We start from the raw sequence: 19,042 nt of genomic DNA, 5'->3' as shown, positions 1-19,042 counted from the left end.
ATGTTCCACTCGGGTGCAAATGTATTTTACTTCTCGTGTGTTAAAAAACTCGCAAGTTCAGGATTCTATTCTCGAACCACTCGCTTCGCTCGTGGTTCAACTATAGAATCCTTTCACTTGCTCGTTTTTCAATTCCACACTCGACGTTAAAATACAACTTTGCCCCCTTGTATAACAAATAACTATTATCTCTTTTCCCCTCACTAGCTCGGAAACACGTGTTTTGTCCTTTAATACCAGCGGGTAAAAACGCATTTTATCCACTAGTGGGTAAAGTAATTTGACCTTGAATAAAGTCAAATTAACTGCTTTAAAATTGATAAAAGTAGGTGAATCTAGTAATAAAGATGATTTACCACCTGTGGAACTACTGAAAGCAGTGATAAACGCATTTTTTGCGTTGTAGTTTCCTCGCTATAGTGAGGAGAAAAGTTTTGTGTTACACTCGGGTGCAAATGTACTTTACTTCTCGTGTGTTAAAAAACTCGCAGGTTCAGGATTCTATTCTCGAACCACTCGCTTCGCTCGTGGTTCAACTATAGAATCCTTTCACTTGCTCGTTTTTCAATTCCACACTCGGCGTTAAAATACAACTTTGCCCCCTTGTATAACAAATAACTATTCTATCATACATCGGAAAGGGACAAACGATTATTATGGGCTTATTAACATTTTAGTAAGCGGTTATGAATAAGGGGGTTATAGTTTTGAATGTTCCACGCTACTTTCATTAGACTTATATATTATAAGTCGATATAATCGTTGTCTGAGTACCCACAACACAAGCCTTCTTGAGCTTACTGTGGGTCTCAGTCATTCTGTGTAAGAATGTCTTTTAATATTTATTTATTTACTTATATTGACGGAATGAAGAATGTGATCACTTTTTTTTACTTTGGTCGATCTCCCGATATTTTGACACAGTTACATGCATCAGAATCACGCAAAACTGAAAAAGACGGATGGATGTGAAAATTGTAAATCTTGACAAAAATCAAAAAGTTTATCACGAACTATATCCTGGTTAACAAAGGTACTACTTTGTTGTTTAAGCTTAAGAACGCTGGAACACGTTAAATTTGTTTGCACTACAGCAAAGACATATGTAACTCCGTATATACGGATAAAGTCTATGAAAAAAACGTACCTCAAAGCCCTGGAGAAAAAGATACGGTGGCCTAGATGGCGTTACACCTTTGGGGAACGCTCGGCAAGATGGTGCTAATATTAATATTTGACATTTTAACACATATCAAGCTAACAATATGGGCCAAATTGTATAAACTGAGGTTCAAAAGTTTTAAGTTGTGTCGAGAGATGGCAGTCTATGCACTGTGATTACACATTTAACTTTGACAGTAACTCTCTATAATACTCGATCCTCTTTGCACTATAGTCAGTATCAATAGTACCGAATGAAGCAAAGCAAATGGTTACCAAAGTATTTTTAACCCCCGACGCAAAAACGACAGGGTGTTATAAGTTTGACGTGTCTGTCTGTGTGTGTGTCTGTCTGTCTGTCTGTTTGTCTGTCTGACTGTGTGTTTGTCTGTCTGTGACATCGTAGCTCCCGAACGGATGAACCGATTTGGATTTAGTTTTTTTTATCTGAAAGCTGAGTAAGTTGGGAGTGTTCAATCAATCAATCAAAATATTCTTTATTCAAATATGCTTACAATAAGCACTTTTAAATTGTCAACAGTGTACAATATTCATCTTATTCTAAATATTAGAGCAATTTATTGGTGCAATAAACAATATTGTTTTAAAACTACATTGATTTAATAAAATGATATCAATCTAAATCGTATAAAAAAATACTAGTCTAAAAACTTCTAGAATAAATTCTAAATGTCAAAAAAATTGTATAAAAATACATTAAATTATCAATATCATCATTAATAAGCTATATAATTAATGGTTTTCAGCAATACTTGTATCCCATGGTGTTTCATCATTCATGTAGTCTTGTGTGCTATAGTAGGCTTTAGAGATCAGTATACGCTTTACATAATGTTTACATCGATTAAAAGACAGTTCAGTGATAGCATTAGGAAGTTTGTTATAAAATCTTACACGATTACCCATGAATGATTTTTTAATTTTATGGAGCCGAGTGAAGGGCACTGCAAGCTTATGCTTATTTCTAGTGTTTATATTATGTATATCACAGTTTTTCTTAAATTTACAAATGTTTTTTATGTTTTCTTAAATTTACAAATGTTCTTAGCCATGTTTCATGAAAGTCGGTCTACTATTTCGCGGTCGGGGGTTTTTTCAAAATTTTAATTATGTGGTTAGGTTATTGTTACTATTTTTTAGTAGATACCTACGTAAAAACACAAAACGTTAGCCAAACTTATTAAGAGCATTTGTTGGTGGAGTAATCTTCACATATTTTCCCGTACCTTTACTTTGACAGCCGAATACGAAAGGACTCGAGATGACGGTCCCTAGAGATTGACCGGAAGTTGTGTAGTGTGTAGGCACCATTAGGTGATTAAACTTACACTAATTGATGTTGGGTATCTAATTGACAATTTTGTCATGGCGGGCGACTTCCGGGCCTTTATGTCCTGAATTTCTGAATTAGGGCAGAGGACACCTAAGAGTAGGTACCTACTGTACTGACACACCTCGGACACTGGCGATCAAATATATGAAAGAGGCGCGTTCTTAGCACACAGTCTAAGCTCGTGTAGGAGAACGCGTACCATGCTTGTATGAGTGAAATATGACAGGTCGACTATTCGCGTTGACAGGCGGTAACTGTGAGGTAACCGAGAGGGGGTGAGCGGTACTTTCAGCGGGGAGCGGGAGTGGTTATACAGTACGATAGTACTCTTTATTATACTGGTACTACTTACTGATGTGCTGACGGAAACTTTCCAAAATTGCAAAATTTTCAAGATAAGAAATACTGAGAAATTTTCCTCTACTTTGTATTCAGATTGAAACTTTCCATTTCATAAATTTATATTTTCTATATTTGATGTGAAACTTTCATAAATTTTCATAGAACTTTTTTATTTTTTTAATGTTTCCGGAATTAGTACATAGAAATAAGCATTTTTTATTTAAATCAAGCAGAAACATTTACGAGCAATACGACCTTTTAAATTGAACGAAAATGAATAAAATCACACAAAAGTTTTAATCCTGTGTCGAGAGATGGCAGTCTATTTACTGTGTCTACACATTTTACTTTGACAGTAATTCTATAACAACGCCACCTATCATGTGAACTTTAATTGGCAAATGTCAAAAAATGACAAGTAAACAAACATATATTTTAACGATTTTTCGTTAATTCCAAATAAATCGAATAACAAGAGCTTAAGTATATTTCAAGTGTAACTGTATTCTGCCGAACCTCCGTCCCGTTAAGCCTATATATAACCTACCCACAAAATTAAAATTTTGAAAAAACTTCCGACCGCGATATAGTGGACCGATTTTCATGAATTCAATCATGGCTAAGAAAGAACACTCCCGACTAACTCAGCTTTCAGACAAAAAAAAACTAAATCAAAATCGGTTCATCCGTTTGAGAACTACGGACAGACAGATAAACAGACAGACAGACAGACACGTCAAACTTATAACACCCCGTCGTTTTTGCGTCGGGGGTTAAAAACAAGTCTAAGCGTAAGTACCTATTCATGTCCGCGGCCGCAGAAAATTCCGACACGGGCCTATTTTCCGACACGGGCCTATTTTCCGACACGGGCCTATTTTCAGGCCGAACGACATTTCTGGGACGCGAAACGAAAACGAAACGCCGCGAAAGGTAGTCTGCCACTGCGTCGCGCCAATACGCAAGAGCGATAGAGCGTTTCGTTTCGTGAGCGTTTGTGTCATTCGCATATTTTTTTACGGTAGGAAAAATACTAACAGCGTAATGGACTATATTAAGTAAAAAAACCGGCCAAGAGCGTGTCGGGCCACGCTCAGTGTAGGGTTCCGTAGTTTTCAGTATTTTTCTCAAAAACTACTGAACCTATCAAGTTCAAAACAATTTTCCTAGAAAGTCTTTGTAAAGTTCTACTTTTGTGATTTTTTTCATATTTTTTAAACATATGGTTCAAAAGTTAGAGGGGGGGGACGCAATTTTTTTTCCTTTAGGAGCGATTATTTCCGAAAATATTAATATTATCAAAAAACGATCTTAGTAAACCCTTATTCATTTTTAAATACCTATCCAACAATATATCACATGTTGGGGTTGGAATGAAAAAAAATATCAGCCCCCACTTTACATGTAGGGGGGGTACCCTAATAAAATATTTTTTTCCATTTTTTATTTTTGTACTTTGTTGGCGTGATGGATATACATATTGGTACCAAATTTCAGCTTTCTAGTGCTAACGGTTACTGAGATTATCCGCGGACGGACGGACGGACGGACAGACAGACATGGCGAAACTATAAGGGTTCCTAGTTGACTACGGAACACTAAAAAGCCAAGGTACAATCTCGAGGGAGATTGTACCGGAAGCTGTACAGTGTATAGGCACCATTAGGCGATTCAATTACACTAATTACTCTTGGATAGTATCTAATTGACAATTGAGTGATGACGAGGGAGTTCCGGCTTTTAGTACGTGTGATGACTGAGTCAGCTCAGGTTCCATAGCTGAATGGCATTTCTGCGACGCGAAACGAAAACGAAACGCCGCTAAAGGTAGTCTGGCTCTGTCACGCCAATAGCAAGAGCGATAGAGATAGATATCTACGCGTTTCGTTTCGTGAGCGTTGCCTGGGTACTTTGCCAACCACAGAACTAAATCAAGATAGAAGGAAAATGCTCGGCGATTAACAGCGAAACCGAGCGTGTAACGTTTTGTGTCGAGCATATGACGTCACGAGTGTACTTTAGTGATGGGAACGTTGTCGCCGCGTAACCCATTCGATCGATTGTGGAGGTTGCGTCCGGGATGCCCGCCGAAGTTAAAAATATCGGATGTTCATCTTCGTTGTGAAATGAAGTATATACCTGTATTCGTGTGATGACAAACAATTCACTAGTAGGTATATAATTTGCCTAAGGCCAGGAACAAAGATTTTAGTAGGTAGGTATTAATACTAGTTAATATTTCGTAATATTTTTAAGAAAATCGACCATGTACTCACTTCATTATCCTCATGTTATTTGTTACAACTTTTAGTAATATATAAATATAATTAACCATTAACACATTTTTAGAGTTATTTTTATTCATAATAAATATAGAGCGTATTATGTTTGTATTTGTTTTTCTGCCAACCACAAATTCAACGTTAATACCGTAACTGTAACCTATTTTAAAGTTGAATTTACTTTTCACTCGTACTTTATATGTATAGTTTCATAACAATATAAAAACATAATTATAATTTCCACTGCTTCGCAAAATCGATTTAAATCGAATAAGGAAATCGCAGCATACATGACGATATAGTTCCGTGGTGCACCACTATTCTTAAGTTCGACGTGAGTTCGACGGACAAAATAACAAATCTACCTTCACTTTGTCTCGACAATTTGAATAGCCTATTTTTATATCGCTTGTTTTAAACGCACGCCAAGTCGGACTCGTCAAATTAAAGCCGCAATGGAAAACTAGTTTGACGGCCGTACGTCAGCTAATGTTTTGATGATAAAAATAGGAAAATCGTGTTTTTTATTTAATAAAAAATATTTTAGGACAAATGGTACTTACCGATGATAGGAAACACTTTGTTTAACACTTTTGCTTTTATTGGTGGTGTTTGAACAGTTAATTATCGAATACCGACCCATTTTGTATTTTTCACTGTATGTCACTCGCGGGCAGCGATCGGGAGCAGACTGACTTGCGCGGCGAACAATGTTGCTCGCTATTTAACTTTTCCGCACGCGAAGTAGATACACTTTTTCCTTCTATCTTGATTTAGTTCTGTGTTGCCAACGTTACAATCATTAGACTTGTATTGACCGGGATATAGACCGTGATTACCTTTTTGATTTTTGTCGAGCTCCCGATATTGCGACGCAGTATCTATATCCCGGTCAATATAAGTCTAATGAAAATAACCGTGAATCATTCAAAAGTCTCAACGTTGCAATCGCTTACGATATTAACTTTACCCAGGCATGATTGCGTGATAAGCGATATAACGTTACGACGTCCTTTTCGCACTATTTTTAAGTGCGATAGGGACGTACCGATGCGATATAGTTTACAATATATTTGTCACACATATGTTTTTAAAATGACGTACCTACTGTTAATACCAGCGTACTGAAAATTTATTCCAATGAGTAAAAGAAAACATGCAACGCTTTTCAATTTTAGCGAACTAGAATGAAATCATTTATACTTGTTCAGTTGTGTTTGTTATTTTCTTTAATAAATTTATTTATTTATTTAAACTTTATTGCACAAATAAAACAAAAATGTACAAATGGCGGACTTAATGCCTAATGGCATTCTCTACCAGTCAACCATCGGGCTAAACAGAGACATGAAAAAAACATGACACTGATACATGATAAATGACATGATAAATGTGCTATATTTTTGAAGAAGCATGACTTCTGAATAACAAAAAAAGTCAAGTGAGATGAGATAAGATCTTCTTCTGATATTATTCTTTACCCTGTTTCTTTCTTAAACTAGTTTGAAGAACATATTTTGTTTTTTCTTTTGTCATAAATAAATTTAAAAAAATGTGCGGTACCTTCACACCTTCGTACCTAAATCTGTGATAATTTTCGTTAATTCCAATTACGACTGAATGTTTAAATAACGTTTTCTATTTGTTTGTTTCAGGTACATAATGGAAGCAGAACGAACAGTTAATTTATGGTCAAAATGGCTCAAGGGCCTATTTTAGATACTGTAACACTTAAGTAGGCTAGCTTTGAAGTTTAGTCTTTGTTTCTTATATAATTATGTGTATGTGAATAAATATAATATTTCAGGTTATTTATATGCTCAAACTCCTTTTTTTAACTTAGGTATGATTAGCAAAAACGTCTGCAATCGATGCCACTAGGCTTAGAATACATTTTAAACTAAATTTCAACCAAGCCGACAACGAACGATATCCATTAGATAATACGCCGTGTTTTTTTTTGTTTTCCGTTAATTCGACACGCAGTTGGGTCCATCATCAGGAACCACTCTGTATATCGCTTTTTGTTAATTTCGAAAAAAAATATTTTTCGTTTCCATACATAATCATAACATTAAAGTCATTGTCAAGTGTTTGACAGCACATGTCAAAACAAATAACATTAGGATGTGGTACTGGTAAGGGATGCCACACGCGTGTTCAGTAATATAATTATATATATTTTTTTTAATAATTCGATAACCGTTAAAGTTAAGAGGCTAGTTTCTTAGGGAAATTGATTGTATTTGAACTAAAGAATCTTTCCTTAAAGTTAACGGAGTTCAATAAAAACCGGCCAACAGCGTGTCGGGCCACGCTCAGTGTAGGGTTCCGTAGTTTTCCGTATTTTTCTCAAAAACTACTGAACCTATCAAGTTCAAAACAATTTTCCTAGAAAGTCCTTATAAAGTTCTACTTTTGTGATTTTTTTCATATTTTTAAACATATGGTTCAAAAGATAGAGGGGGGGGGGGGCGCACTTTTTTTTCCTTTCGGAGCGATTATTTCCGAAAATATCAATATTATCAAAAAACGATCTTTGTAAAGCCTTATTCATTTTTAAATACCTATCCAACAATATATCACATGCTGGGGTTGGAATGAAAAAAAATATCAGCCCCCACTTTAAATAAATAAAACATTTTTTTCCATTTTTTATTTTTGCACTTTGTTGGCGTGATTGATATACATATTGGTACCAAATTTCAGCTTTCTAGTGCTAACGGTTACTGAGATTATCCGCGGACGGACGGACGGACGGACGGACGGACGGACGGACGGACGGACGGACGGACGGACGGACAGACAGACATGGCGAAACTATAAGGGTTCCTAGTTGACTACGGAACCCTAAAAACAGGGTGTAGAGTAAGTTTGAACGGTCCTGTAAGTTGCAGCAATCTGGCTACAATTGCGAGTGGTTCGCCACTTGATAAGTTTTTTCATTAAGTTTTACGACGCGCTTAAGCAGAGGTCGCTGTGATGGCCTACGGTTGCGGATTAAGAACGGATAGAGTGTCTTGATTAAAAGATAAAAATACCTTGAATAAAGTCTTGTCATATTTTCTTGAGGGATTTCAACCAAACTTTACAGATGTAGTGCGGAAAGATTTGCCGGCCTTCGAATTGTTACGGAAACGTACGAACGTGTCATGCTATTTCAATCAGTGTCAGTACAAGATGTACAAGATGTACTGACATTGACTAAACTAGCATGACAAATACGAACGTTTCCGAAGGAAACCATACATATATATACATAGAAAACATTAATGACTCAGGAACAAATATCTGTGTTCATAACACAAATAAATGCCCTTACCGGGATTCGAACCCGGACCGTCGGCTTAGCAGGCAGGGTCACTACCAACTGCGCCAGACCGGTCGTCAAATGTGCTGGTAAATCCTAAAATTATCAAATTTGCTGCCTTTTTAGGGTTCCGTAGTCAACTAGGAACCCTTATAGTTTCGCCATGTCTGCCTGTCCGTCCGTCCGTCCGTCCGTCCGTCCGTCCGTCCGTCCGTCCGTCCGTCCGCGGATAATCTCAGTGACCGTTAGCACTAGAAAGCTGACATTTGGTACCAATATGTATATCAATCACGCCGACAAAGTGCAAAAATTAAAAATGGAAAAAATGTTTTTTAAGGGTACCCCCCTTACATGTAAAGTGGAGGCTGATTTTTTTTTTCATTCCAACCCCAACGTGTCATATATTTTTGGATAGGTAATTAAAAATGAATAAGGGTTTACTAAGATCGTTTTTTGATAATAATAATATTTTCGGAAATAATCGCTCCTAAAGGAAAAAAAAGTGCGTCCCCCCCTCTCTAACTTTTGAACCATATGTTTAAAAAATATGAAAAAAATCACAAAAGTAGAACTTTATAAACACTTTCTAGGAAAATTATTTTGAACTTGATAGGTTCAGTAGTTTTTGAGAAAAATACGGAAAACTACGGAACCCTATACTGAGCGTGGCCCGACACGCTCTTGGCCGGCTTTTAGTGATAAGATTTGCTTGACCGTCTACAGTAGTTTTTCAGTAAAACATTTTAATACTTTTTCCAGATGGTTTTTCATTAAAAGCTCTCTCTATAACTGCTTGTCGTCGGTGCGCGATTAATAATCCAAGCTTTTGAACTAACAGGTTCATAAAATGCAAATCTATTTAAAATTATCTGTTAACTCTCATTTTATGCAAAACCTCAGTCTTAATACAAATGACTTGGCGACGGCCATACTTAGTGCACCGTCCAGAGAATTTAATATCTGCTGAAAACAGGAAACGTAGTAATTTAATTTTGAATCAGAATTAAATTATAATAAACAAGTTAAATGTTTGAAATACGCAGTAACCTTTTTCTAGTTAGGTTAGGTATTTTTAACTCTCAACGTAAAAACGACGGGGTGTGAAGAGTTTGACGTGTCCGTCTGTCTGTCTGTGGCATCATAGCTCCCGAACGGATGAACCAATTTAGATTTAGTTTTCTTTTGTTTGGAAGCTGAGTGTTCGGGAGTGTTCTTACTTCTTAACCATGTCTGTGTCAGGGATATTATTCAAAATTAGAATTTTTTGGTTAGGTTATTTTTTTATTAGGCGCACAAAACAGCTGACATTTACAGCATGAAATAAAATAATATACACATATGTTTTAAGTTAGAATGCCACCCAAAACCTTTATGCGCAGAATGAAATAAACACATATACGGAACGGAAACTATTTATAGTATATTATTTATATTATTGAATGGAAAGTATTTAAATGAATATACGGATATTATAAACTGTCCATTACATACCTATAACGATAAACTTCAAACATTGTAGTCTGTTACACATAGAATAGTTTACATTTAAGACTTGCTGGGCTATCTGGGTCCATGTGAAACCGATGTGTATATGAATCACCTAATATAATCATGGATCCAATATATGAATTATGAATTAGAGCTTTAGAGACAAAAGGTAACCTATGTTACTCTCTATCCCTTCAACTATCTCCATTTAAAAATCACGACAATTCGTCGCTCCGTTTTTCCGTGAAGGACGGACAAACAAACAGACACACACACTTTCTCATTTATAATATTAGTAAGTATGGATATACGAAATAATGAAATTATATTTATACTCACTCGGTCTTCTGTAATAAACGGTGAATACTTGCCTCAATGTTTTTTCCCGAACCGGTGTAGAAAAATAGCCAGTGAAAAATTTCGTGCTCGCCAAGTCGCCACTAATCCGATTGGCCGTTTCGATCGCATTACGCTGCAAACCAAAAACCTAATACACTAACAGCGACTCTTTGCAGAGGTACTATCGTGAACCACGAATGAAATTTTGCATCTATGTCTGTAGCAGATCGGACCGCGGGTGATGAAAAATATACTTAAGAAAGTACTAAAATACAGCTTTTCTCTCAACACACAGGCGTCAGGCAAATCTAACAACATTATTTACACGGTATAACAACTACTTTACAAAAAATTTAAAGTTTAAAAAACTCTAGAAAAACACGCTTTTATAAATGCACGTAAAAGCCTAAAATAAATTATGGATCGTTCAAGTTGTCTCTATTGCTGGGATGAAGAGTAAACTATGTGCTTTTAATTATAATATTTGATTCTAAAAGCGTGGGGCGCTGCAGTCGTGCTGCAAGTCCAGTTAGCGCGCCAATCTGTGTAAACTGCTTCTCGTAATATGGCTTAACTTGATTTCTAAGCAAGTTATACAAAAAATTTTTCCTGTTACAGCGCCCCACGCTTTTACAATCAAATATTATAATTAAAAGCACATAGTTTACTCTTCATCCCAGCAATAGAGACAACTTGAACGATCCATAATTTATTTTAGGCTTTTACGTGCATTTATAAAAGCGTGTTTTTCTAGAGTTTTTTAAACTTTAAATTTATTTTATACTTTTTAGTCGTTAATAATGAAATATATTTAAAATTTAAACAAAAATATTATTTCAAGTAGGCGAATTTCGCAAGCCATTTGTGGCTTAACACGTATTGCTACTTAATAAGAATTAATACCACCTGATGTATAGGTACCAAGTTTATCGCAATAAAGTCATTCATTTAAAAATTTTTTCATAGTGCTGCGCTAATTTGAAGATTAATGCAATACAGAACTTAAGGATTTCATCTTACAGAGTAGGAAAGAGACAAAAGGTTGAATTTTCTCAGTCGCTCTCTAGTATATTTGCGTGGGGTTGAACCTGAATATGGAACGTGGACGCGACAGTTTGCTAAGCAACTAAAAGACTGATAGTGGCTCTAGGATCTGTAGACCTTCGCGACGTGCTTAGCAGTGGCGTGGCGTGAAATTTTTCGTTGATAAAGCCCTTACTTTTGCCCCCCTTACTTTTGCTCTTAAGGGTCACAAGAAAGCCCTAACCCAACTTATTTTAATATTACATTGATCTTTTTTTATGCGGGGGGCTTCGCCCCCCGAGCCCCACTTTCTTTGCTCTTAAGGGTCACAAGAAAACCCTAACCCAATTTATTTTAAATATTACGTTGATCTTTCTTTTATGCGGGGGCTTCGCCCCCCGAGCCCCCCTTACTTTTGCACTTAAGGGTCACAAGAAAACCCTAACGTAATTTATTTTAAATATTACGTTGATCTTCTTTTATGCGGGGGGCTTTGCCCCCCCGAGCCTCCCTTACTTTTGCTCTTAAGGGTCACAAGAAAACCCTAACCCAACTTATTTTAAATACTACGTTGATCTTTCTTTTATGCGGGGGCTTCGCCCCCCGAGCCCCCCTTTTGTTTATATACTCTTGAGGGTCACAAGAAGACCCTAAACCAACTTATTTTGAATACTACGTTGATATTTTTTTTTTTTGCAGGGGGCTTCGCCCCCCGAACCCCCCTTAGTTTTGTTCTTAGGGGTCACAAGAAAACCCTAACCCAACTTATTTTACATACTACGATGATCCTTTTTTTGCGGGGGGCTTCGCCCCCCGAGCCCCCCTTTCTTTGCTCTTATGGGTCACAAGAAAACCCTAACCCAACTTATTTTAAATATTACGTTGATCTTTATTTTATGCGGGGGGCTTCGCCCCCCGAGCACCCTTACTTTTGCTCTTAAGGGTCACAAGCCCTAACCCAACTTATTTTAAATATTACATTGATCTTTCTTTTATGCGGGGGCCTTGCAATAAAGTCATTCATTTAAAAAAAAATTCATAGTGCTGCGCTAATTTGAAGATTAATGCAATACAGAACTTAAGGATTTCATCTTACAGAGTAGGAAAGAGACAAAAGGTTGAATTTTCTCAGTCGCTCTAGTATATTTGCGTGGGGTTGAACCTGGATATGGAACGTGGACGCGACAGTTTGCTAAGCAACTAAAAGACTGATAGTGGCTCTAGGATCTGTAGACCTTCGCGACGTGCTTAGCAGTGGCGTGGCGTGAAATTTTTCGTTGATAAAGCCCTTACTTTTGCCCCCCTTACTTTTGCTCTTAAGGGTCACAAGAAAGCCCTAACCCAACTTATTTTAAATATTACATTGATCTTTCTTTTATGCGGGGGGCTTCGCCCCCCGAGCCCCCCTTACTTTTGCACTTAAGGGTCACAAGAAAACCCTAACGTAATTTATTTTAAATATTACGTTGATCTTCTTTTATGCGGGGGGCTTTGCCCCCCGAGCCCCCTTACTTTTGCTCTTAAGGGTCACAAGAAAACCCTAACTTAATTTGTTATAAATATTACGTTGATCTTTTTTTATGCGGGGGGCTTCGCCCCCCGAGCCCCCCCATACTTTTGCTCTTAAGGGTCACAAGCCCTAACCCAACTTATTTTAAATATTACGTTGATCTTTCTTTTATGCGGGGGGCTTCGCCCCCCGAGCCCCTCTTACTTTTGCACTTAAGGGTCACAAGAAAACCCTAACCCAATTTATTTTAAATATTACGTTGATCTTCTTTTATGCGGGGGCTTCGCCCCCGAGCCCTCTTATCTTATCTTATCTTAAATCTGCGGGGGGGGGCCCTTACGGATACACTTCGACCCATCGGGATCTTTTGTGCAATTACCCCCTACGATCCTAAGATCCTTCAGCTATTCAGGAGCTTCTCGACCATCTCCACGTATCGGATGATGAGGCTCATGGGTAGCTCTCTGAAGTCCTTCGGTGCCAGGTAGCCTGCTCCAAAGTTCTTCATTCTTTGTCTGGCGAGGGCGTGACATTCACACATTAAATGTCTGACGGTCTCTTCCTCTTCGCCACACATGCGACAATCAGTGTTGTCGGCGTGTCCCATCTTGGCCAAAATTCCTTTGACCCCGTAATGGCCTGTGAACACCCCCGTTATAATTTGGAGTTGTCTTTTGCCTAGCTTCCCTAGCTTTTGCTCCATCCAGAGTCTACCCTCTGCATAAAGAGCTTTGAATGCTTCAGACCAACCAGGGCATCCCACTCTTTTTGGTGACTAGCCTTTGTTTGGTCTTTCATAGCCATTCTGATGGTTCCTTGTGAAAGGCCCACATAAGGTTCCGGACCTATGAAGTTGTCTTCAGATCCGGCCTTGGCAAGTTCATCAGCGTTTTCATTGCCAATGAAGCCTTCGTGCCCCGGTATCCATACCAGTTGCACCTTGTTTTGCCTTCCAAGCTTGTTAAGAGCTTGGATGCCGTTTAATACCAGTCTAGAGGTAACTCTGGGCGATGTGAAGGCTTTGAGTGCCGCTTGACTGTCGCTGAGTATATAGATAGTCTTACCTTGGATTTGTCTAACTATATTCTCATGTACACAGGCAATTATTGCATATGTCTCGGCTTGGAAGACCGTGGCATAATTGCCCATGCTGATACTACCACTGTAGTCATTTGCATAAATGCCTGCGCCCGTACCAGATGCCATCTTGGACCCGTCTGTATACCAGATGATGGTGTTGTCATCAGGGGTGGGTGTCTCCAGCCCCTCCTTCCATTCGGCTCTAGTATGGACTTTGGTTTTGAAGTTTTTGTGGAAGATGAATTTCGGTTGCATTTTGTCGCAGCCCATACTCATCAGCCTTCCCATAGAATTGTTGTATTCCATGCTTGTGTGTTTAGTCTTCGGCATGCTATCGCTCCAGAGGCCTGTTAAAGCCAGCCGGTGTAGCGATTTCAGTGCCTCAGACTGTATCACTAGATGTAGCGGCGGGAGATCCAATAGTACCTCCAATGCTGCTGTTGGCGTCGTTCTGAACGCACCCGTTATAGCCATGCATGCTGTCCTTTGTACCTTCATGAGGACATCCTTGCATGTGCTCAGTAATGTCCTTGGCCACCAGGCCAGGCTTCCGTACAGGATTATAGGTCTCACCATCATGGTGTAGATCCACCTTAGTACCTTTGGGTTTAAACCCCATGTTTTGCCGTAAGCTGACCTACACATTCCAAACACTCTAAGTGCCTTGGCTGTGGTCAGTTCGACGTGTCTTTTCCAGTTCAGTTCTTTGTCTAGTGTTACCCCTAGATATTTCACTTCATTGGAAAGTTCAAGTACCCTTCCATAGAGCCTTAGTTGCTCCATGCCAGTAAGGGCCCTTTTCCTGGTAAACGGTACTACCACTGTTTTGCCTGGATTGATGGAGAGTTGTTGGTGGTTACACCACCTCTCCACTTGCCTCAGTGCTGTATTCATGATTTCTGACACCGTTCCCGGGAATTTCCCGTTTATGAGTATCACTAAATCATCTGCATAACCCACTGTATATACTGGGCCCTTATTTAGTTCTTCCAAAAGTGAGTTCACTACCAGGCTCCATAGAGTCGGAGAGAGAACCCCACCTTGTGGACAACCTTTTGTTGCTGTGGCTAGTAATTCTTCCCCCATGAGGGAGGACTTAATTAGCCGGCTGTTCAACATATTACCTATCCAGCGGCAGATGGTAGGTTCTATGCCATGTTTGAGTGCAGCATTATTGATTGCACCATATGTGGTGCGATCAAAGGCACCTTCGACATCCAGAAATGCAGCAAGACATAGTTCTTTGTTTTCTATGGCCTGCTCCGCTCTAGTTGTCACCAGGTGTAGTGCTGTCTCCGTGGACTTGCCCGGCTGGTATGCACATTGCAAGCGGTGTAGTGGATGTCTCTTGAGCGGACCATCCCTGATGTGTCTGTCCACCAGTTTCTCCAAAGTTTTAAGGAGAAATGATGATAGACTTATGGGCCTATATGATTTGGCTTCTGTGTAATCCTCTTTGCCTGGTTTGGGCAAGTATGTTACCTTTACTAACCTCCATGCACGTGGTACATGTCCGAAGGCAATACACGCTTTGTACAGTCTACTCAAGTGGGGTATAAGTACGTTAGCGCCTTCTCGTAGTAGTATGGGGTAGATTCCATCTGGCCCCGGGGCTTTATATGGCTGAAATGTCGATAATGCCCATTGTATTTTGTTGTGGTCTACTACCTTTTTCGACGTGTCCCAATTATGCCTGGTCGTGCGAGTGCACTGTTCCGTAACACTAATTGGTTCATCGTCTGGTACACTCTGATTTATTATCGAGCCTGGAAAGTGTGTGGCACACATCACCTTGAGGGTCTCTAGCCCCGTTTCAGTCATTCCACCATCACTCCTTCTAATAGAGGTGAGTGGGACTGACTTCGTTGTGGCTAGTGCCTTCGTGAGTCTCATGCCTTCCGGAATGGAACCGATTTGATCGCAGTGGTTTTTCCACGCTTTCCTTTTCGCTTTTCTCACTGCCTTGCTATACTCTGTGAGTTTTCGCGCGTAGAGCTCAAAATCATTACTTCTTTTGGCATCGTTAAAGACAGCCCTAGTTTCTTTCCTGAGTTTTGCTATCTCCGGATTCCACCAGGGTACCTTCTTCGCCAGGATTTTCTTTTCCGGGCAGTTATTTGTCCAAGCCGTATGGACGGCTTGCCCTATTTTGTCAGCTTCAAGTTCTATGTCAATAATAGAGTTTAGCTTACCATTGGGGTTTCCCAGGTCCGCCTTAAGGTCATCCTTGAACGATAACCAGTTGGTATTCCTGGGATTCCGTTTTAGTATAACTTCTACTTTGATCTTAGTGGTATACCTAAAGCATATATATCTATGGTCCGATAAAGAAATCTCCCCAGAGACATGCCATGAACTAACTTTATTACTTGCGTTGTTGGACGCTAGCGTTATATCAATGACCTCACCTCGCCTAGCATTGACGAATGTCGGCTCATTGCCTTTATTCAAGAGTTGTAGTGAAGAGCTTACCAGGAATTCCAGTACCTTCTCTCCTCTTCTGTTGACATCCGAGCTTCCCCAGATGACGTGGTGTGCGTTCGCATCGCAGCCGATGATCAGGTCAGTGTTCGCCCGGCTGCCGTAGTCGACGAGATCCCGCAGTTGTGTGGTGATGGGATCCGCCGCCTCGTAAGGAAGGTAGGCTGATGAGATGACTAGTGCCTTACCCCCCCCTTTATTCTGGATCTTGACCGTGGTCAGATCCCTGGAACAGAAAGCATTTAGAAGCATAGCATCAATGCCGGTTTTAACATAAATACATGTCCTCATATTACTTCCGGAGCAGATATACAGTATCGTCCCGCCAGTACCATTCAAGCCTCTTATCTCTCCCTTGTAAATATATGGTTCCTGAATAAGGGCAATGTCGAACTTGTCGCTTTTTAGCTGCCTGGCCAGAAGGGCAGTGGCGGCCTTATTGTGTTGTAAATTTATTTGTACACACCTTAGCCCCTCCATTACGGCGGTTAGTGTTTGGTGGTGCTGAGATCAGCGGCCACCTCCTGGACCGTGTTGTCGCAGGACATGGGCGAAGTGGTGCCCTCCAGGTAGAGTTCTTCCAGACCGCGCAGGTCCTCCGAGCCCGCCATCGACGAGATCGGTGACGACTCTCGGGCCCAGCGCAGCCCAGCGAGACTCTCCCCGACTAGCACCACTTCCCCCGCCTCCGACCGGTCCCCAGCCACCTCCGCAGGAGCGCCAGGCGGCGCGTCCCGCTCCGGGGCCTCCCCCGTCGCCGCCCCCGCGGCGCCCGCAGCCTTGTCGGCCGCCGAGTCCCCCTCCCCCCCGTCCGTACCGGGCTCCACCCCAGCCTCTTCATGCTCACGCTCCTTCCCCGTCTCCAGGAGCTTGAAGTGGCTGGTGTCGAGCCCCGAGTGCAGAACGTAGCCGGCCTCCCTGATGACGTCAGCTGACACCTGGTCCATCAGGACGATGCGCCTGGTGTTCAGCTCCGACATCACGGTGTCGACCACCTTCCACTCGTCGGTGCGGAGTTTGGGGTTGCGCCTCTGCATCACCCGCAGAGCCAGCGCCACGTCCTGACTGCCATCAATCGCCGTACGCCAGGCCATCTTGACCGGTTTCGGCAGATCTTTGGCAGCCACGACTTTCAGGCGCCGCCCGCCGATCTCTCCTCTTCCGATCACCGAGCGGAGCCATCCCACTGCGTCGCTTCCTCCGCAGGTGATGTGAAGCGCACCCCCCGTGACAGCACCTAACGTGATGTCGGGCATAGGATCGGCCGCCTCGTCTAACGCCACGAGCAGGACGCTCACTATGGCCGACCTATGCTCCAACAACACCTTCTCCTCTGGAAAGGTCACTGGGACGATGGCCATCTTCTCGCTCGCCGCTACCTCAGCGAACGTCCCCCCCACCCTTGTTCGCTTGTGGTCGCCAGCGAGCAGAGAAGAGTCGCCACTGGCCCCCAGTGACCTCTTAGTTGCCTGCCTCCCCGCCCCACTAGTGGAGGGTCCGGCCCCCTCTTGCGCGTCTCGGTTCGCCCGCGCCTTCGCACGCCTCTTCTGCCTCCTGGTTGGGGCTACTCCTCCACCCGACTGCGCATCCACACCCTGGGGTGCAGTAGCGTCGTCAATGGCGCCCGGAGCCGCCCCACCAGAATTTGGAAGCGGCACGTCCCTCCCGCAGTTGGCCGTTGCTCCGCGGCCCATCCCCCCAGCACCAGCGCTAGTCGGCTCCCCGAGGGGTGCTTGCTTTGCGCCCCCACTCTTCAACCCTAAGGGAAGAGACGGGTTGGTGCTGTTGGGATGGCCAGCTCCGCCGTGGCCCCTACGCTTGGCCCCCGTCCTAGCGGACGTCCACGTGTTGCCGCTGCCAACGCTCGTGGATCTGTCACAGACAGCCCCACTAATCGCTGGTGCAGCAACCTTTGCGCTATGCGCCTTCGCCTCATCCCGTACGGGTACGGCGTCCCCTCCCCCCGTCGTTACAGGTACTTTTGTATCCATAAAAAGACAATGAAAAATTTCAGCAAACTGGTTCCCCACCCACCACGGAGCCACACATTTGGAATGCATTGAAGCATTAGGGCTACCAAGTCTGCTATAGTAATCCAGGATGCGTTGTCTGTGAATCCGCACGGTGCCAAAACCCTGGTCAGCTCCTCAGCCGACGCAGTGAATCGTGCTCCGCCGATTACAGACCCCTACACCCCAGAGAACTAACCTTGTGGCCATCTGACTGGACACGGCAGCCGATTGATCCTAGCTGGCTAGACTAAGACCGCCCGTGTGAGATGAATATGGAGCCAAAGGAGCTTCGCCTAACAGGGATAACGACCGCAGACCCCTGCTTCGCCTAGACTCCCAGGATCTCCTTCTCCACCCGTACGGGTCCCCGCGCACGGCACAAACACGCGGGTGGCATTCTACCGCCTCCCATCCTTCTTTGTGGATGGGAAGCCCGCTGCGACATGCCACGTCATCGCCTACGGCTGATTATACGGGATACGGATCGGACTCTTAAGGGTCACAAGAAAACCCTAACCCAATTTATTTTAAATATTACGTTGATCTTTCGTTTATGCGGGGGTCTTCGCCCCCCGAACCCCCTTTAGTTTTGCTCTTAAGGGTCACAAGAAAACCCTAACCCAACTTATTTTACATACTTCGTTGATCCTTTTTTTTTGC

The 19,042-nt window shown here is 41.8% G+C and overlaps 3 protein-coding genes across 3 annotated transcripts in view; 1 reads left to right on the top strand and 2 right to left on the bottom strand.

Annotated features, from left to right (window-relative positions):
* Nucleotides 1-16,850, bottom strand: part of LOC125230730 — a 41,466-nt gene extending 24,616 nt beyond the window's left edge. The window contains exon 1 of the mRNA XM_048135990.1: nt 16,259-16,850. Coding sequence (XP_047991947.1) covers nt 16,259-16,850 — 592 coding nt within the window. The remainder of the gene's footprint in view (nt 1-16,258) is intronic.
* Nucleotides 1-19,042, top strand: part of LOC125230214 (5-hydroxytryptamine receptor) — a 296,357-nt gene that overhangs the window by 135,720 nt on the left and 141,595 nt on the right. The gene's annotated exons all lie outside the window — the stretch shown is intronic.
* On the bottom strand, nt 16,456-18,862 carry LOC125230212. The gene is made up of 2 exons (XM_048135296.1): nt 16,837-18,862; nt 16,456-16,596 (listed from the first exon to the last, which is right to left on the bottom strand). The coding sequence occupies exon 1, from the start codon at nt 18,428-18,430 to the stop codon at nt 16,859-16,861; it is 1,572 nt and encodes a 523-aa protein (XP_047991253.1). The 5' UTR covers nt 18,431-18,862; the 3' UTR covers nt 16,456-16,596; nt 16,837-16,858.

The sequence above is a fragment of the Leguminivora glycinivorella genome, chromosome 10 (assembly GCF_023078275.1).
Source record: "Leguminivora glycinivorella isolate SPB_JAAS2020 chromosome 10, LegGlyc_1.1, whole genome shotgun sequence".
Classification (NCBI taxonomy): domain Eukaryota; kingdom Metazoa; phylum Arthropoda; class Insecta; order Lepidoptera; family Tortricidae; genus Leguminivora; species Leguminivora glycinivorella.
This window is presented reverse-complemented; position numbering and strand designations above follow the sequence as displayed.

Excerpts from the sequence above, each read along its gene's own strand:
- LOC125230212 (XM_048135296.1), bottom strand. The coding sequence starts at position 18,430 with ATGCATTCCAAATGTGTGGCTCCGTGGTGGGTGGGGAACCAGTTTGCT.